Source organism: Mustela nigripes, chromosome 14 (genome assembly GCF_022355385.1).
Source record: "Mustela nigripes isolate SB6536 chromosome 14, MUSNIG.SB6536, whole genome shotgun sequence".
In the NCBI taxonomy this organism is placed as follows: Eukaryota; Metazoa; Chordata; class Mammalia; order Carnivora; family Mustelidae; genus Mustela; species Mustela nigripes.
The window spans coordinates 94165097-94184256 of record NC_081570.1 but is presented as its reverse complement, the minus strand read 5'-3'; the positions used below and the strand labels follow the sequence as shown (position 1 = coordinate 94184256).

Here is a 19160-nt window from a genome sequence, read left to right as displayed (position 1 = left end):
TTAATTTTATTGAAGTATTCTGGATTTAAGCAATATGATTATTGAATTTTGATTTCATATCTATGGTAGGTATTTAAACTACTCATTTAATGAATGAAGAAAACATTCTGGCTATATGGTTTAGGATAATTTTTCAAAAAACTGAGTAGCAGGTTTTAACTATATAGCTTACATGCTGAATAGAACCTTAAACAGTCCCAGAAGTGAGGTCTGAAATTCCTCTGATCATTCAAAGGGCTTTTTTAAAAATAGAAAATAAATTGGTGGTATGATTCTATTCCCCTAGATTAGGGAGCTTTGGTTTTTAATGGATCATTGAGCAAACATCAAGACATCCATATATTAACAGCAGGTTGGAAGGTTTCATAGCAGATCAGCTTTTCCATATGCTGGACAAACTGGAGCAGTTACAACTGAATCATCTAGAGCCTCCAGTCTCCTTTGGCGGGGGACTGTGGTGTCTGTTCTTTAATTTTATTGAAGTATTCTGGATTTAAGCAATATGATTATTGAATTTTGATTTCATATCTATGGTAGGTATTTAAACTACTCATTTAATGAATGAAGAAAACATTCTGGCTATATGGTTTAGGATAATTTTTCAAAAAACTGAGTAGCAGGTTTTAACTATATAGCTTACATGCTGAATAGAACCTTAAACAGTCCCAGAAGTGAGGTCTGAAATTCCTCTGATCATTCAAAGGGCTTTTTTAAAAATAGAAAATAAACTTCTAAGCAGTTTGGCTTAGAAGGCCTTGAATACAGCACTTTCTCAGTGTGGGTCTGGAAAGTTCCCCTTAAATCTCTGGAAAGAGAAACAATTCCCTGTAAAGATCACCCTTCAAGAGGTCTTGATCTGTAGTTATGCTAATGATCAGATTCCAGGGAGGTCAAGGCAGAACTGGCACAGGGCTCTGGGTGCTCACTGTGCTCCAACCTCTATTTTGGCTGTGTCCTTTCTACAAAATTCTTTTCCCAGTGTCCCAAATGAAATTTCATTCATACTTCTGCAGTATATGTTATACATGGTACTAACTCTAAGGCAGGGTTTAGCCATTCATTCAAGTCAAACACCCAGTCTCCCAAGGACAGAGACATATTAATATTGGTATACATAAAGCAAAGCTTGGTCTGCCCTCCCCTTTTTATTCTGAGCTCTGTTTGGTAATAAAGGAATAGTGGCAGACCCTTATGGAGTAAAAAAGAATCTTCTTTTTTTTTTTGGCGTGGGTCTCAAATCTACTCCCTTTGGCTTAAGGCTACCTGGCTTGCCAGCTCAAACACCTTTCTGGGTTCCACCCTACCTTGTTTCCTCTCATCTCTCTCCGGTCTTTTTGCTCCTTGGCTATTTCCTCAGCCCCTCATCAATCAGCTCCTTCTGTGAGGCTGTATGCTGAAGCCAGAATTTCGCTAAAACGTCCTCTCATGATCTTTACAATTTTACTACACTCTTAGTCTAAGAATTGATAATATAAATTATCATGTTAAGAAAATTCTCATCTTCTGACCCAACTTTTAATCCACTGAGTCCAAGAAGCTCAGTCTACCAGAGATCAAGAGGTGGGAATGGGAACAATGTCAAAATCATTCAAAGAGCACATTCTCAAGAAATGCTATTGGTGTAGTGGAGGCAAATTCCTTGCACTTGCTTTTTTAGAGGCACCCTCAAGTTCTTTACAAATGGCCTTGGCTATGCATAAGAAGAAACTACAACCCAATGTGGCTAGGACAGAACAATCCCAAATATCCAACTCATGGCAGGCCATGATCCTAACCACTAGGTTCTCAATTCTAGACAAGCGTTCTAGGTTTTTAGCCTGGGTTTATGGATGGGCACCAGGCTGCCAACTCCCCTTATATGTGAATTGTCTCATATATACACATAGTATTTACATTAAAATGTGTGTTTATTTTTCTGGAAGATAAACACAGTTCTGATAGGGTTCCAAACCCCAGATGGTTAAGAACCACTACACTTGACTTATGTGACCCGAATAATAACCTCTCAAGAATGTAAACTCCAGAGGATATGGATATTTGTCTTGTTCATTGTTGAATCCCAAGTGCCCAGCACAGGTCCTCAGATATAACAGTAAATGCTCAACCCTGAGCTGATTGAGCTGAATGATTTCTGGTCACAGTCTATGCTGAATATTTTGGAAAAGAAGAGTAACCTTAAGCTATTTTCAGGACCTCTCTCATGGGGCACACGATTTTTCCTCAGTGCCAAAGTCATTCAAGGTAGGTGGGAGCTACATTACCATCCCAGTATCAGATTTCATAACAATTTTGGCCAGTCTTGCTAGATAATATAAAAGACTGGTTCTAAATATGGGATCTTTCAAGTTTAAGTGGTTTCATAAAGCATATACTATCCTATTCTCCACTTGCTCCTATCCCTCAACTCTTACCTATTCTGAATAAGGAGATCTAGGTTAGGGTCCTGAAATGAATGTTTTGAAAAGCTCCCTAGGTGACTGATTTTTTCTGTTCCTTTCACTCCACGAGAAGTACTCATCGAAGACAATCTAAGCAGGATCCGAAAAAGCAAACCCAAGCACAGTGAGTTCACCAGGCTCTTAGAGCAACTGAAGGCACACAGGTAACACAGCTGGGTTAGACACAATTCGTTCAGAGATAAAACAAATACGGCAAAGAAGAAGAAAATCTGCCTCTTTAATACTAACTCCATCTGTCAGGTACAGCCAATCCATTAAACAGATCTACAGGGTTTAGGAGAACATGACAAAGAGCTTGTCGTAGGAAGACAGACTGTATTTTTACAATGGCTTGGTCCAAAATCAGTAAGAATTGGCAAGGTGCTCTCATTCCAAACATGCCCAGTGTTCAGCTAATCCCCTCCCTGTGGAGTCAAAAAAGAATGTGCAGAATTCTGAACCCTCTATTCCTCAAATAGGAGGAGTTCCTTCTTCTGAATGCAAGGCTTGAAACTAATCTCATCAACTCTCCACTCCTAATTACAAACTAGGTAGACGAAAGAGAGACCTCCCAACGTGGGTGCTCTCCATCTAACCTTTATGATTTGTAAATATCCTTTACCCCATCTCACAAAAGTCATGCCTCAGCCAACCTCAATTTATTTTCAACTGGCAAATAAGAGCAGAAACCACCCCCAGAGTAATGTTTTCCCCGGGGGAATTCCTGGGGAAGGGGTGCAATAAGGTCAGTGCCTCCAGCATGCGTTTTCCCTGGACTTACAATACAGCTTATTACATTTAGAACATCATGTTCCCAACCAGCTTGGTCTCTTTTCTGTTATAAATCTGAAGTAAACAGATTCTACAGCAGCTACAAGTCTGTTACCAAGGCCACTGTATTGATCAGTATAATTAACATTCACAATTCATCTAGTCCAGCATGACAAGCCAGCTGGGCTACTCTCCATAAGAACTGAACACTGGGAATCTTCATGTCTTGCGTGCTAAGAAGTCTGGTGGTCTGAAGCTGGACCCTAAAAACTTGTAGGAGACTACCTGGTCACCCACAGGAAACTAAATTAGTTACCAGAACAAACACACACATCTATCTTCTTTACGAAGTGCCTATTTCTACCTCCCAAACTACAAAGGTCTGAAGGCCTCCCTTTCCCCTGAATCCTGCTTACATCACATACTTAGGGAAACAAAACACACAAAATCCTCAATGCCAACTAGAGCCTGATTCCTGGTTGGGACAAGCACTGGCTCAGTTCCCAGAAGACTGTAACTCTGAAGAAGGTGTCTTTCAAAGACAAGGGCATATAAAGCTTTTGAACACGGAGCTCAGCCATTGGTTCAGAAGAGGCAGCTAGCGTTGCAGAAGGAAAAGAATCAGAAGTTTGCCCACTGTTGTTTATTACTTTTAGGACTCCAACACAAACTCCAAAATGAAACTGTTCAACTCACTGCCGGCCCTCAAATCCCAAACATCCTAAGAGTAAGCCTCTGCTCCTTAAATCAAGAGCATGTGTAAACCAGAACACCACTTTCAACTTAGGGCAGTGTCCTTAATGCTAAAGGTTTAAAGCTTGGTGGGACATCAAATTACCTTCTCATTACATGTAAGGATATCCCTAAGCTTCTAGCCTACTGCCCTGTGGTTTAAAACTTGGTGGGACATCAAATTACCTTCCCATTACATGTAAGGATATCCCTAAGCTTCTAGCTTACTGCCCTCTGGTTCTTGGCTACTCAGCTAAGAAGCTGGAGGATTTGTATCTCAACAGCCTCCTCCCTTACCTCCTATTTCAGGCATTATAAAGAGATCTACTAGGCTGTTGGAAATTATCAATTTCTCACCTGCAGTTTTTGGTATTTCCATTATCACCCACATGAGGGGGATCGAGTTAAAAAAACAACCTTTTGCCAACTGAAAGGGACAGGGAGCCAAAGCAACCAAGTGAGTCCAACTCACTTTCTCCCAGTGATAATCATCTCACAGTATTTTCCTCCATAAACAAGTACTGACAGTACTCCTATGCCAGGCATTGCTATACACAAATGTGAGATATGGTCCTTGCCCTCAGTATGCCTGGGTTACAGAAACCAAATGAAAATTCAGATTCAGGTATTAAGTCAGTCCTGAAAATAGTTTTGAGAAATCGTACACTGAAATCAAACCTATTTTTGAGAGATACAGAGAAACAAGTTATTTTGTTTAGTTTTAATAGTGAGGCATGTGAGTTCCCTAAACACTCCTGAGAATCAGCTCTGAAGCTTTGGAGGCACCACGCTTCACATGAAGGGTAGAGGGTATGAGACAGTGTAAGAACCCCTGGAAGTTGCTGAAATGCTTGTTTCAGTATGCCTAAGTTCCTGAGTTGAACCCTCGAGGCACTGATAATGAGTCTCTTGGGAAGCTGAGGAGCATCCCAAAGAGGGGGCTGGCAAAGAACACCAACAACCTCGGCTTTGTTTCAAGGACAAACTGCAAGTTGGAAACAATCTCAGCAGTTTCTGCATCTGTAAAGAAAAGAGACACTACAGCTGAAAGACCTCCGCTTCTAAATCAGCGTTTTTAACCCAGGATCCACAAATGCGTTTCAGGAAGTATTGCAAGTCCTCTGAAACTTACACAAGTTTTTGTGTTGCTGAATCTTCCCAAAGAACTGTAATTTTCATAAGATTCTTAAAGGGATCTATGACTCAAAAGATTAAGAACCACTGTTCTAGAGTTTTTAATCCAGTGACTATCTCAGGAGCATCCCTCAAACTGGCAAAAGGGAAACCTATTTCAGTTCTCTAGTTTCCATACAGACTCACCTACTTACTGACCTCTCTCCTAAAAGGAGAAACAGAGATGAGGGTGTGCACTTTGAAAATTCAAGGCGAAGAGCTCTTTTCTACATCTCCAAAATAAAGCTAACCATCCTGAGAGGCCAAATAAATCTTTCTCAAGATCTTTGAGAAGGGAGGTGGCCAAAACAGGCAGAACAGAACCATGGTCCCACTTACTTATTCTAATAGGTCCCATTTTTTGGTTTCAGGATCCTAAGATCATGATGAACACAAGCCATAGCCCCAGAACTCTGACTTGAGGTCAAGCCAGTCCTGGGGGAAAGGAATAAAGTAATTCCCATTATGTCCGTGGAAATCTGTGCCCCAAAGGTTCACCTTAATTAATAAGTACCACAAGAGCTGGAAACATTTACAAACAAAACAAGACAAAACCAAACCCAGAACTTCCAAAATCCTGACACTATTCAAACCACAGTGCAATGGACAGCTTCATTCAGGAGATGAAAATGAAACACGGTTACACTCATCTCCTCTGGGCCTTTAACCCCTCCCTCGCTCACTCACCAATTCCCCATCTAGCTCACACATTAGCGTTTTCCTTGGCACCTGGAACATACAGCATGCTCAGCGGGATTCCACTGACGCCACTGTGCACGCACACACTCTTCAAGAAAGAAGAGAAAGGGCTTTTTCTAGTTGGGCAGATTTTCAGATTTACAGAGAACTAAGCCTGAGGCAGGTCCAAGATGAACAGCATGGAACAGTGGGCAGTCCCAAGCCCTCCTGCTGAAGCCCTGTTCCACCACACGACTGAGTACCAGGTGTCCACTTTAGCAGTGAACTGGTTTGGGCTGGTGAAGGAGAACATTTTCAGCCCATTAAGCTCTACAGGTAAAGTACAGAGGCATGTCAGCTGAGGTACTGGGACTTCTATGGCAAGAAAGCAGGAGCATGCTGGGCCAGTCCTACATTTGTGTTTCTTCAAGGTCTTTTCTTCCTCTCAACCACAGGATTCCAAACACTACCTCTTACCAATGGTTCATTATGCTTTTTCACTTTGTGGCCCGTTTGCATAGTAAATGATTAAGCCCCATTGTATATTGCTAAGTAGCACCAATCATTATACTCATTCTGAGATTAAGGCACCCAACTGAATCCTTTGGAAAAACTGAACAGAGATAGGAAAAAAATGAGACCAGTCTCAGTGTCAACAAAAGCACGGGTGTTCCACCCTAGTTCTGTAATTGCTTCAGAGCAAAGGCCACACACTTCTGCAGGAGAAAATCAGTTAAATGTAATTAGCAGCAGGCTGTTTAGAGCAAAGAGAAAGAGTACCTGAGGGAGGGAGTTAGAATACACAGGGATGGGATCTGATGGTGATTATATAAAAAGATAAAATCACACCTCCAAAGGGTCTTTGGAATTGCTTTATGTAATTCAGGGATTCTAGTTTGGGAAGACTCCCAGATGATTGCAGTTTGAGAAAATAAACTCCTGGACTCAGCTAGCCCACTGTCTGAAAGGCACCCACCTTCCACAGGTGCACTGTGTGATGTGAAGGGGGGGAAAGGGGTCAGGTAGAGCACGCCCCATTTCTATCACAAACTCTAGGTTCTCCCGTTGTCTGCGCACCTCTGAGAAGTCCACTATTTTAGTGTTCAATAGGTTTAAGTCCTACATAAAATAACATTTTTCTCGTGGAAAAATTTTTTCCTGTTGAAAAGACATTCCAACAGAAACATTGTTGTTTTGGCTCTTAATTTAAGACCATTTCAAAATTCCATTTAAACCAGGGTACTTTTCAAAGTTTACAGAGGCAGTCACCACAGCATGGTGGGACAACAGATCTAAACCAGAACTGCACCAGAAACAAAAGCGCTAAGTAAATTTACTAAATGCTAATCCCCTCAGCAATCCTGTAGTACTATCATTATTCCTCATTTTACAGATAAGAAAATGGAGGCTCCCCAGATTCAGTCACTTGCCCAAAGTCACATGGTTTTTGGACGCTAGGGACTGAAGGTAAACCCAACTCCAAAAATCAAGTGCTTAATGTACATTGTACTTCTCAGTTTTAGGAACAAAAAGGGGAAGTTAAAGAGATCTTATGTAACAGCTAAGCAAGAGTGGGAGAGCAAGAGAACTACCTGAATGAGTCAAAGGGAAATACGGAATTGTAAGAAAAAAGGTGACCATACTTTTATGTGAAGTTTTAACTGCTTATATTCAAGATGCTGACATCGTTTACTGACAAGGGTAGGAAAGACAATTTGTGGTAAGAATCTTATTTACAGATCATAACTTCTTGAGGTGGCAGAGTAAATTTATGAAGTTACAGGCAACTAGAAATCTACAAGATTCTATGTATCAAAATATCCTTATAAGTAACTTCACAAGAATACATAGGGAAACACACACTGGACCCAAATGATACCCCCCCCCCCATAAAATAAAACATAACACGACTGTAATCTTGCCAGCAAGGGATCTAGACAATGAACAAATTACAAGATAAAAGTGTAAAGGAACTTAGAACAAAGTAATTTGGAAACTAGTGTCCAACAAGCAAATAAGAAAGCGAGATAATCAGTATCTGTGGAGAAATCCAAACATGATCTTCTTACACCCTTGACTTCTGTCCCTAAAACAGCAGCTGTCCTGAAGAGAATCAAGAGATCCTAATAATGTAGAGAAGATAGGAAATATTTACCTATTAAAACTCTTCCTGGTGAATCCCAAGAAGTATTGGTGCAAATTCAGTTAACACTGCACCAAGAATTAGCCATAACATAGCCCTGATGAGAAGAGGAGCAACCTGCATTCCATCCGACAGGTTAACAGCTAAGTAGGACTCACTAGGGCTCTACTTGCTCTCACTAGCTCACCCTTTTGATAAACTGAGGCTGCTATATGTGCTTTACTCAAAGAATATCCTACAAGCAAAAGTAGTAGTGTGTCTTCTCTTTTCCCCTACTGCTGGTGGTAAAAGTCTGTCTGCATAGATCTTAGGTTTAATGCCCAATGTATCACTCTGGAGAGTACCCCCCCCCTTAAATATTCGGAAGTACAGACTGTCCCCCCAGTAAACGTTTAGAAGTGCAGAGAATAGCAAATGCTCTGACAGGCTTCCAGAGAAGTCGATCTTTGGAAGTTTCATCAAGCTGGAGATTTGGGTTTACTCTTAGAAAAAAATAAAATCAACTCGATACAATGTCTACTTCCAAAAAGCCCAAGGACAGCTCTCACTCCTGCAATACAAAGTAGCAAAAAGAGGGATAAACACCCAGTGATTATGGGAACTAGCAGGTTTATTTGGGTCTACCAGTAACTGCCAACATTAAACAAGGATCCTCTTTAGTTGCGGCACAATGTACACTACCCTTACAACTAAGGAACCCCTTTTCCAGGGCGCCTGGGTGGCTCAGTGGGTTGGGGCCTCTGCCTGCGGCTCGGGTCATGGTCCCAGGGTCCTGGCATGGAGCCCCTCATCCGGCTCTGTGCCTGGTGGGGGGCCTGCTTCCCTTCCTCTCTCTCTGCCTGCCTCTCTGCCTGCTTGTGATCTCTGTCAAATAAATAAATAAAATCTTAAAAAAAAAAAAAAAAAAAAAGAACCCCTTTTCCCACCCCAATTTTCCTGGCAATACAATCTGAAATCAACAGTAAACTTATGAACAAGTCTTACCATGTGACTCATACTACAGCTGTTAATACTGTCCCATGAAAATCTCCTTTAGAACTCTGGGTCGGCCAAAGCTGTCTTCCCAGGTAAATGGTACATGCATTACCTCCCACATCTGCTAATGCAACTCCATTTATCATCTGACTCCTAGGAGGGAAGAGTTGCATGTGATGATCAGCCTCATCAATTGTCTTAGTCCTCAGGGTTAATATTTTTTCCCTTCCTTCTACACTTTTGACTTTTTCTTTTTTAAAGATTTATCTATTTATTTGAGACAGCGAGTGAGCGCATGGGTGGAGGGTAGAGGGAGAAGCAGGCTCCTCACTGAGCAGAAAGTGGATGCAGGACTTGATCACAGGACCCTGAGACTACCACCTGAACCAAAGACAGAAGCTTAACCAACTGAACTACCCAGGCACCCCTGTTTTGACTTTCTATCTATATTGTATGTATCTTGTGTGACAAGCCATCTCAAATGCTCTCTAAAAAGATAGTAAGTATACCAACAGACTTTCTTAAAACCACTTTTGCAATCTTATCTCCCAACATGCACCTATCTCCACCTGTTCCAAATGAAAAGCATTCATTTGGTAGATGAGGAAACTGAGATACAGAACCTCACTTGCTTAAGGTAGCACCCATTTAGTTGACTTCCTGACACCTAGATCAAACCTTGAATCAAACCAACACGTCCTATTAACTTCACAGTACTGTGGTAGACCCTGGGGCATACAAAACTAAGTTACAATTATCGTTGAAGAATCTCAGTCTTTGCTCTTAAATGATGGACATCTACTCTGCCCCCAAAGTGAACAAAATTTCACCAGTTACACTGGAATCTGATCTAAGGACCATCAAGGTCACCCTAAAGTGACCTATAGCCTGACTGGCACCTCACTTTCTGAGGGGCCGTGGGGCTTGGAATGATCTAAGGATTACTTAATCTATAGCCACACTGGAATCCTCACAGGGTAAGGCCGGCACCATCTGAAGAGGTCTTTTTCTTATATCACTCAGAACACACCACACTGCATTTTTTCTCTTTCTCAAGCTTTCTCCCATTATCCACACATGGCAGAGGTACAAAAGTTACTTAAGTCATAAGGTCCAATTCAGTTCTGAAAAAACGGATCACCTAGAACTTGCTATGTGACCTTGACCAGTCCTCAGTCAACTCATTAACTAAATAAATGCCTTTTATCATCACTAGGGGAAGGGTAATTAGTCATCATAAATCACTTTAATACAAAGTGCTGTGTAAATGCTAAACAAACCTCAGGCAGAGCAGGATTAATAAGAAACACGGGGGTACATTTACCAACAAATGGAAACTTATAATAGGGTCTTCCCACATTCCTGGCAGAGACTGCTCATTTCAGCTAATGCAATGAATCTTTAAAATCATTAGCATTTGGCTTGACAATAGTATACATGAACAATATTCCTCCTGGAAAAAAAAGAGGAAAAGGAATATTTATTCTTAGTAGATGGTCCTACAGACTTCTCAATTACTAGTTAGCTAGGTGGGCAATTAATATTTAAATACCTACTACACGCTAGGTATAAAGCTAGGCACAATACATACACGGGTGAACAAGAGTCCCTGCCTTTATGTAGTTTACAATCTACAATACAAACTTTGCCTTACTAATAAGTAGCACTTGCAAGAATACGGTCTTACTAAAATTAAGGCACGTAAGAATAAAGATGCTTAATCCCTGAAGCTATTAGACAAAAGAGGATAGGCTAATGGGGAGAGAAGAGTTCAGGGAATTAGGGTACCAGGACCTTCCTCTAACTCATTGTAGGTATTACCCTTAAGCATTCTTAGAAAGGCTGTGCCTGTGATTCCAAATAGTGCAGATTACAGTTACTGCCCCAACAAAGCAGTCAACTGAACTGAAAGTGCTAAAAATAAGTTAATCAGACTCCACAGAATCAAAAGATCTTCTACTACCTTTTAAAGGCATTCTACTGGTACATTTCTCAATTTTGTGGGAAAAAAGAGCTACAGCACACAATGGCGACCTGTCTTTTCAATCTTGCGTTTGATTTCTGGAGTGGTAGATTAATCTACTTTAAAAACAAAGTCATCCCTCCCACTATGACAGCTTAACTAAATCAGATGTAGGAGCCTCAAGGACTGTAACTATTCCTGCAAACCTTGTATGCAGCTTACACAAGCACTGCATCCCATCAAACACTGCAGGCAGAGGCAGCCTTGAAACACTGTCTTTACAGAAGGGAAATATTTATCCAGCTTCTCACTGGTTTCAGAAAGGTCACCTCTCTGCAAAGATTCTCCAGTCTACTGTTAACTGGGTGCCAGGTATGTGGAAAGTCAAGATGCGGTTGACAGCAAATGCTTACAAAGCACTTGGGATCCCAATTCCACCGTTCAGAGAGCTAGTTAGGCTAAAATCTCCAAAGATTGCTATTTAATCTTTCACGACAAGAGAATTGGTAGGGTGTCCTTTGAGCTCATCCCGCAGCACAATAGACTAAACTTGTTCTGTCTCAGTTAAGTGCGGTAAAGAATGAGCAATCCTTCCTTACCACCCACCCCTCCAACCCACCCAAGCTCCTTTCTCAAGGGATGCCTAAGTGATCTATTCACATGACTACGATCAACCTGTATCCAAGACAGGGTCTGCTGTCACCAACCTCCAAACGTTAATATCTTACATATGTCGAAGCAACTGGACGAGCGTAGAAGGTGAAAATCATACTTTCCTTTTCAATCTCATATTGCCCTCGCTGCTTTCACCTGTATAAAAGAGCTAGCTCCACGTATTTTTTCCTCTTGCCTCCAAGCTAGCACGCAGTTGCTGGATAAACCAGCCACTGCTCCCAAAGATTTTGCCCAAAGCAGCTCTGCCAGACTTACCCACTCACCTGAGGGGTGATTTTCTGTACAGCGCCATCCCCTGGGGCTGGTCACAAGGGTCGACTGAGTTGGCTCACCACGGCCCCCCCCCCAACCACCCCCCACCCCCGTCTTCGAAAGCCCCTTCATCCAGAAAAAGTCAGCCGCAAATTTAAGGCCCGGCCCTTTCAGATTTCAGAAAGATACCGGAGGGCTAGGGCCAAGGGACAAAGGAAAGTGAGGTCAGGGGCGGCCTTTCCAGCTCGGGATAGACCTGGGGTCACTCACCCGCCACCCCTCACACCACCTCGGTCGTCCCGGACTACCTCAAACCTGGCCCCTTAAGTCCCGAACTAGCCGAAGCCCGGGCCCTGGGCTAGCTCGCGCCCCTTCCGCGAGGCCCCATCCCAGGCCCCCGCCGCCACCCAGAGCCCCCGCACCTTCTTGGGCGCCTTGGTGACGGTGGCCATGAAGGAGTACTTCTCAGCGTCCTCAATCTCCTTGGCCTGCTTCAGCTCCTCCCCGACCCCGGGCAGCGGCATCGCGTCAGGCATCGACATCCCCCGGCCGGCCCGGCCCGCGGCTGACCCGCCGCCCCCGCCTCTTTCCCTCACCCGCGCCCGCCCGCCCGCGCGGCACCCTCAGACACGCGTTCGCCCACCCTCCCGCAGAGCCCGCGCGGAGCTGCGTCCGATGCTAAGGTGCTGTGGCCAGCGTCTCGTCCGCTCGGCAGTCTAAACCAGCCAGACAGGGACGGCGGCTACAGGATCACCAAGAGCAGCAGCTCCGAGGTCCGACCGGCCCGCGCCGCCACCTCCGCTGCACGCAAACACGCACGCAAACTAAGGGTAGAGGGCGGTGACGCCACGTCAAGTACTGGCAGCTTCGAGTGGGGCGGGGTCAGGGGAAGAGGCGGGGAGAAACGGCGCCCTGCCGTGACGTCACCACGCTGGAGCGGGCTGCAGAAGCCACGCCTTCTTCTTCCCCGCCTCGCTGGTTCCCAGAGTGAGCTGGATACCTTCCGACGCCAGGTGGCGGCATCAGCCCTGTGATCGGCGCGTGGTTTCCTCAAGTACGTCTCGGAACTCGGCGTGGGGGAGAAGGGGTTTCTTTGGGCTGTGGAGTTCCCCCACCAAGACCTCAGAGGGCCATAAGGCTGACGTTTGGAAGCAAAAACCGGAGTCCTACGTGACACATTCTACAGCCAGTACCAGGAAATATGCGGGGACCCAGACGATCCATTCACTGCCCCAGACCCTTTGGACCAGCAGCCCCTTCCCCTTGTGCTCACCCCATAAGGGTCAGCAAAACAGACTCACAGCACGCTGGTTTCTGTACAACCTTTTGTGACCTCCACCACCGTCTCCGCTAGGTCTTGCTTGTTTAAAAGACCTTCAGGCCGCAGAGCTAGTGTTATCTGGCCATTGGGATGGGGTTAATGGGTAGGGAGTGCGGAGAAGGAGGGGGAATTGGGGGTGGTAGAGAGAAGTCCTGCCCTGGATGGGTTTCCTGCTCTCCCCCAAGCATGGACTCTGCCAGCTCCCGGTGGCACCTGGGGCATTCTCTTACTGGTCCCTACAATGTGCTCTAGGTTAAGGGCCTGGATAGTAGAGGTATTTGTGATACATTTTATGTTTTGCAAGACAGTCCAGCTGCAGAGGCAAAGCCTATTTGGAACCTAATGCCAGCTGAGGTAGCATGTCCTTTGAGATTTAAAGGACACTGGCTGAGTGCCATGTCCTGTGGAAAGTCCAGTGCCCTTCCCGGGATTTCTGTGAATTACTGAGTCTGTGTGTGGGGTTGGGGGAATGACTTAGATTTTCATGGTTATCTCTGGCTCTAGATTTCTGCCTCATCTGAAGTTTTATTCACTGTTCTGGTGGTGGTGGTTGTTTCTTTAGTTCTGCTGTCAATTCAAATATGGAACGCAGCCCCTTCTTTCAACCCCCACGCCTATTCCAAAACAACGGCAAAAATAATGCTGTAACATGTAGCAGAACTTTTAATGAAGGTTTGTGGGCCACAGGGGAGAGATTACATCACACAGCAAACAATTTAAAATCACATTTCTGAAATGTTCTGCAAAGTTATTTTGGCTATCTTGTCACCTGGGGTTTCTCATGGGCCACACCACCCCACAAAGTTCCCCTAGCCCAGTGCTGTCTAATGTGGCTTTCTCCATTACTCCCTTTCAGTTTTATTTTATTTAAATTCAATTAATTAGCATATAGTGTATTATCCATTTCAGAAGTAGAGATCAATAATTTATCAATCCATATAACACCCAGTGCATGTTACACCATGTGTCCTCCTTAATACCGAGTCACCCAGTTACCCCATCCATTACTCTCTTTCTATCCTTCCACCTCCCTCTCTCTTCCTTGATTGACTCTGAGAAGCCAGATTCCTCTCTACCTTGATGAGTAATTCAGGTCCTCCCAGTACCCTTGTCTCAAATTCCTCATGCCCAACCAAGCCCACCTTCTTATACCCAGAAGCCCATCAGGTCTTTGACAGGCTCAACTCTTTCAAGAAAGAAGCTGTGGTTTGAAATGACATCTTTTCCACTGGTTTGTATTCAAGATTGGGGAGAGTATGAAATACATGCCTCTGGGGCCCTAGAGTCTTAGTCAGAGAAGCCCATGTTCCAACCACCCCACCCCAGGGGGCCGTCTGAATCCGGCTACGAAAGTGCCCGAAAGGCTGCATGCTTCCGCAGGTCCTCATCTTAACTGTTAGAATTCTCTCATCTGCCCACTCTTTCAAGCCCCCAACTTCCCTCTGGCGGTATTCCTTTATCAGAAGGGACAGAGAGCAAGGGGACCAGAATAGCAGATTCGTCTACAAGGGGGCCAGACTGGTACCTTCCTCTTTATCTCTCATCTAGAGCCAGGAGCCTTACTTGCACACCCTGGAGTCTTCGGACCTACAGCCTAAAGTCGCTTGTTTCCTGTGGGTTTGCCCACACTGTTGTCAGAGTCCAGGGATCAGAGGTGCCTGCTCAGAGAACAGAGGCAGAGCCAGTTGGAACAGAGGTGAAAACGCCACATCCCTATAATAGGAAAACATGTGACTTAGGATAGCTTATTAAAACAACAACTACAACAACAAAAAACAAAAACAAAAACAAAAACAAAAAAAAAAAAAAAAAAAAAGAAAGAAAAGAAAAGGAAAAAGAAAAACAAAAAAACATAGATGTGTCTGTCCTTTGGATCTGATTTTTAAAACCCATTGTCTGAGAACTTTGTCTCTGCAAGCCCAAACTCTGCCATGGATGTTAGCAATCAGACGGAGACTCTTAGAAATGTAAGATCCTGTCTCTCAGACTCCCCCTGAATCAAAGTAACAGGTTTTCCCTAACCCTTTGCTCACAGAACTGGCCTCCACTGCTGCTGAAGATGTTGAAGACAGAGCTGTACCTTTGCACCTTGAACCAGGACGGAGACCGGCAGGCCTGACTCTGCCTACCTGAGTGCCTGGCCAAAGGGGAGGCTGGGGAGGCCAACCAAGGGGATCTGTGTGCCTAGACTGTAAGGCAGGAGGGACAGTACTCCCTGCCCTGGAAAAGGCAGCAGGCCTATGTGGTTCATGTCGGGCTGGAGCCCAGGACCTTCCTGGAAATCAGCCTGCTGCTAAGGACATGGTGGGCTGGTATTGTCCCCACCATGTGCAGGCTGGAGCCCGAAGAACTTGCCCAGCCTGGGAGTGTAATGACCTAATATGGGTGAGAACTATGGCACGCCGCCCCTCTCCCTCCTAGGTGGCCCCACTTGGCCCCGCTAAGGGGGTTGCCGCTAATGGATTACAAGAAATGACCTGTCCTCAGTCATCCTACCCCGAAGAGCATAATCTTAACAGATGAGAACAACTACCAGGGGCCCACGTTTGAGGGCGCCCCAAAACAGGTGCCTCTGTTGTGTGTGGTGAATGGAAGATACCAACGAGCCTCAGGGTCAGAAGTGACCCTGTTCTAGAAAGGGGTAGCCTGAGGGTAGAGATGAACTGGGAGATGCCATCACCAGAAATGTGCCTGCCCTGGAGTATCACACCTGGACTTGGTCTTGTTAATCAAATTCACTCTTCTTCCTACCCCCAAACTTACCTTCCACATTCATTCTTTTTTTTTTTTTTTAATTCTGGGTGGCTCAGTTGGTTAGGCAGCTGCCTGCCATTCTGTCTGCCTGTGCTCGCTCTCTCTCCCTCTCTCTCTGACAAAAAAAAAAATTAAAAAAAAAATTAATTCATAAAATGTACATCGAATGCTGGAGATGTGCTAGGAGCACCACTAGACATTGGAGCTACAGAGACAAAAGTAGTACTGATCTCTACTGGGGGACAGAGGGTGGGGGATTCAGGGGTGGGGAGAGGGTGGGGAAAAGTTTCGTAAGAGGCAGCGGCTCCTTGAGCAGTCCCTTAGCCTATAAGCAGCTGGGCCTGGTAGGGAAGGGATAGCATGAGAAAAGGCAGGGCAATGAAATAACGTGATGTATTACAGGTACTGTCAATAATGCGGTGCAGGTGGGGCCTGGGGTGCAAAATGGAGCAGAGTGAGAGCGGAAGGTGGAGCCAGATCCTTCAGATCCTGGCAAGCCGTGGGTGGGTGGGTGGTGGTGACATCCACCAGGATGGGGAACATGGGAGGAGAAGCAAATCTGGGCGGAGGGGCTGCTGAGATAAGGAGTCAGCTTCAGACCTGAGTTTGGTATGTCTGCAGAGGGCACTGTCCCCGAGTCCTGGGAGAGCCTAGGTTGGTGCCTTTCATATCTGCTGGCTTCTAGCCTGCTGGCTTCTAGCAGGGCTGGCACCTCACAGAGCAAGGCTGACCTCCCCCTGGAGGCCTTTGGGCGTCCTTTTAGCTCTCTGAAATGAAAGGTGCAGAAAAATTGCAAGAGAGCTTGGATGACCACAGAAGCAAGGGAACAAGGCTCAGTGGCTCTACGTTCATCCGATGGATTATATCCCGTCTTCCTTCTGTCCCAGGGCCTCCCTGTTGCACAACTCCGGGAGGCAGCATGAACATTGATGTGAAAGGGGCTCCTGAAGCAGGACTCCAGATTGCTGATCTGACGTCTTGGCCCTGAGGGACCCCAGAGGCGAGGCTCCGAGCTCCACCTCTGCTTCTCGGGACACTGGCTTTGCAGGCCACTTCCACTTATACAACCCATGTCCAGTATCCCCCGCCTCCCACTCTGTAACTCTAGACCTTTCTTTCCTTCTTCTTCTTCTTCTTCTTTTTTTTTTTTTTTTTTAAAGATTATTTATTTATTTGATGGAGAGAGACACAGTGAGAGAAGGAACACAGGAGGGGGAGTGGGAGTGGGAGAAGCAGGAAGCCTAATTCGAGGCTCGAAACCAGGACCCTGGGATAATGATGTGAGCCAAAGGCAGATGCTTAACGACTGAACCACCCAGGTGCCCCCCTCTAACCCTGCGAAGACAAAAATCTCTTCCCATCTCTCTAACTTCGCTTCTGGTTCTTGGCCATTTGCAGAAGCTGAGATTTACATACCTGTGATCCATAGGTGCGTGTCGCTTTGTGTTCTGCTTTGATCAGATTACAATATTTCGAAAACACATTACCACATACAGAGATTGCTTACATGCTTGTCCTTGTCAGTGTTTCCCAAGCACTCCTTTGTCTTGCCGTAAAAGTTGGCTTTGTCGCGCTCCCAGGGCTAGGCCCTGGTTTCCAGCTTACTGCCATCTGAATAAAGTGTCTGTCAGAGTGTCTAGGCTTTCAAACAAAACAGACAAGTTTGGGTCACAGCACCCAGGTCCTGCCAGAGAGAAGGAGCAAAAATGTAAACTGAAAGGCCAATTGTCCTGGCCATAAATAGAAACTTGGGGGAAGGCACCTTTCAGACATAGGGGATGGGAGGCCCAACGCTCACAACTTGTAATGGCTGACACACAGAGGGGGACTGCGTGGCGTGGAGGGAAGCCGGGCATCTGGACAGATGGCGAGGTGGCCTCTCCAGTCTTGACTTTGCTACCAACTTGGCTGCTGGAGTCCTGGGCCTTTCTGGGCCTCCATTTCTTCATGCAAAACAAGGGGATAGCTCTCCATCTGGGGACTGGGATGATCCAATCTCATACATAATAAATATCCAAGAGCTTTGAGTAAGTTACAAGTATTGTGCAAATATAAGTTACCAAAATGTGGCTCCAGCTGAAAATCGGGAGGGGAAGGTGTTATTGGCAAGAATTAGGAATTCTCTCGGTGTACCGCTTCCCAGAATGAGGAGCGGCCACAGCAACCTGCTTGTCAGTGCTGGTGCTGAGTCCTTGTTTACACAGGGATCATACTTCCTTGAGAAGAGAGGCTGGAGCCGTCCCAGCCAGGAGCCGCTGCCACCTCCCCGGCCCAGCCTGGCCTTGGTCTGGCTACTGTGTATCCAGCAGCCCCTCCAGACTTCCTCAAATGTTTTCTTTCTTCTGGGTTGGACCAGAGAGTCTGATGTGACTTTCTTCAGTTTTTGTTTTCCAAAGCTGCAGCCCATAAAGCTAAGGCTGAGCAAGCCTCCAGTCATTGTAAACAATGTTCAAGGAATCTGTTTTGCTGGTTCTTTGTGCTACTTTGTGTACTTTCTTGTGCCTGTGAGTGTGTAATTATGAAACTGGCCGTAGGCATCAGCCTGTGTCCAGGTCTCTGCCAGTCTGTTATTTATTAAGTCCAGGCTTTTTGTCAGGGGTTGGGCTGGATGCCAGGGAGCCTGCAGTCACCAAGACAGACAGTTCCTGGCCTCATGGGGCTTAGAGTCATTAGTGGAACTTGGTCACAAAATCTGTCCCCCCGCCAACAATATCTTTTCAGAGTGGGGCCCTCCTCCTTCCTCTATCCATGTACCTCACCATGCAAAGTCCTTCTGAGAAGTAAACTGCATTTACCATGCCAGACCTCAGGGTAGGGAGGAGCACGGCCATTCATCTCCAGAGTCTGCATCGACATACCCACCCTTGGCTTTATCCTGAGTCTCAGATGTTACTAGAATGTCTCTCCCTGGCAGATATCCTTTCCCAAGACAATGGAGAGTGGGCTGGTTGGGTGGAGGCACTGGTTTCCTAGGATCAGGGACTGCATTGCCTTTCTCTGCCTCTCACCAGCATTGGCTCCCCACCTGCCGCCAGCCACCTGCCCCTAGGGCTGAAAATGGTCTTGGATTTGGGAGAGACAAGCAGATGGCCAGGTTGATGAGATATACTGTTGGGGACTCAGAGAGGGATTTGCCTTGGCTGGAAGAGCACTGGGACAGGATGCAGTAGGAAAGCCAGAAGCTTCTTGAAGTCTCTGGTGGCTGGGATCCTACCCCCTTTGCCCCAGAGGTCCTGCCCCAAGGTTGGTTTGTTGGAGCTGGAGGAGTATGGTCAGCGGTCGGTG

General features: G+C 45.6%; 1 protein-coding gene across 3 annotated transcripts in view; it reads right to left on the bottom strand.

Annotated features, from left to right (window-relative positions):
* Positions 1-12629, bottom strand: part of AHCYL1 (adenosylhomocysteinase like 1) — a 39101-nt gene extending 26472 nt beyond the window's left edge. For 2 of the 3 annotated variants that reach the window (XM_059375672.1, XM_059375673.1), the window contains exon 1: positions 12223-12629. In XM_059375672.1, coding sequence (XP_059231655.1) covers positions 12223-12342 — 120 coding nt within the window. In that variant the 5' untranslated portion in view covers positions 12343-12629. Of the gene's footprint in view, positions 1-11601; positions 11703-12222 lie in introns of those variants that run through there. The other variant, XM_059375674.1, reaches the window with a different exon arrangement.
* Positions 12630-19160: the final 6531 nt, after the last annotated feature.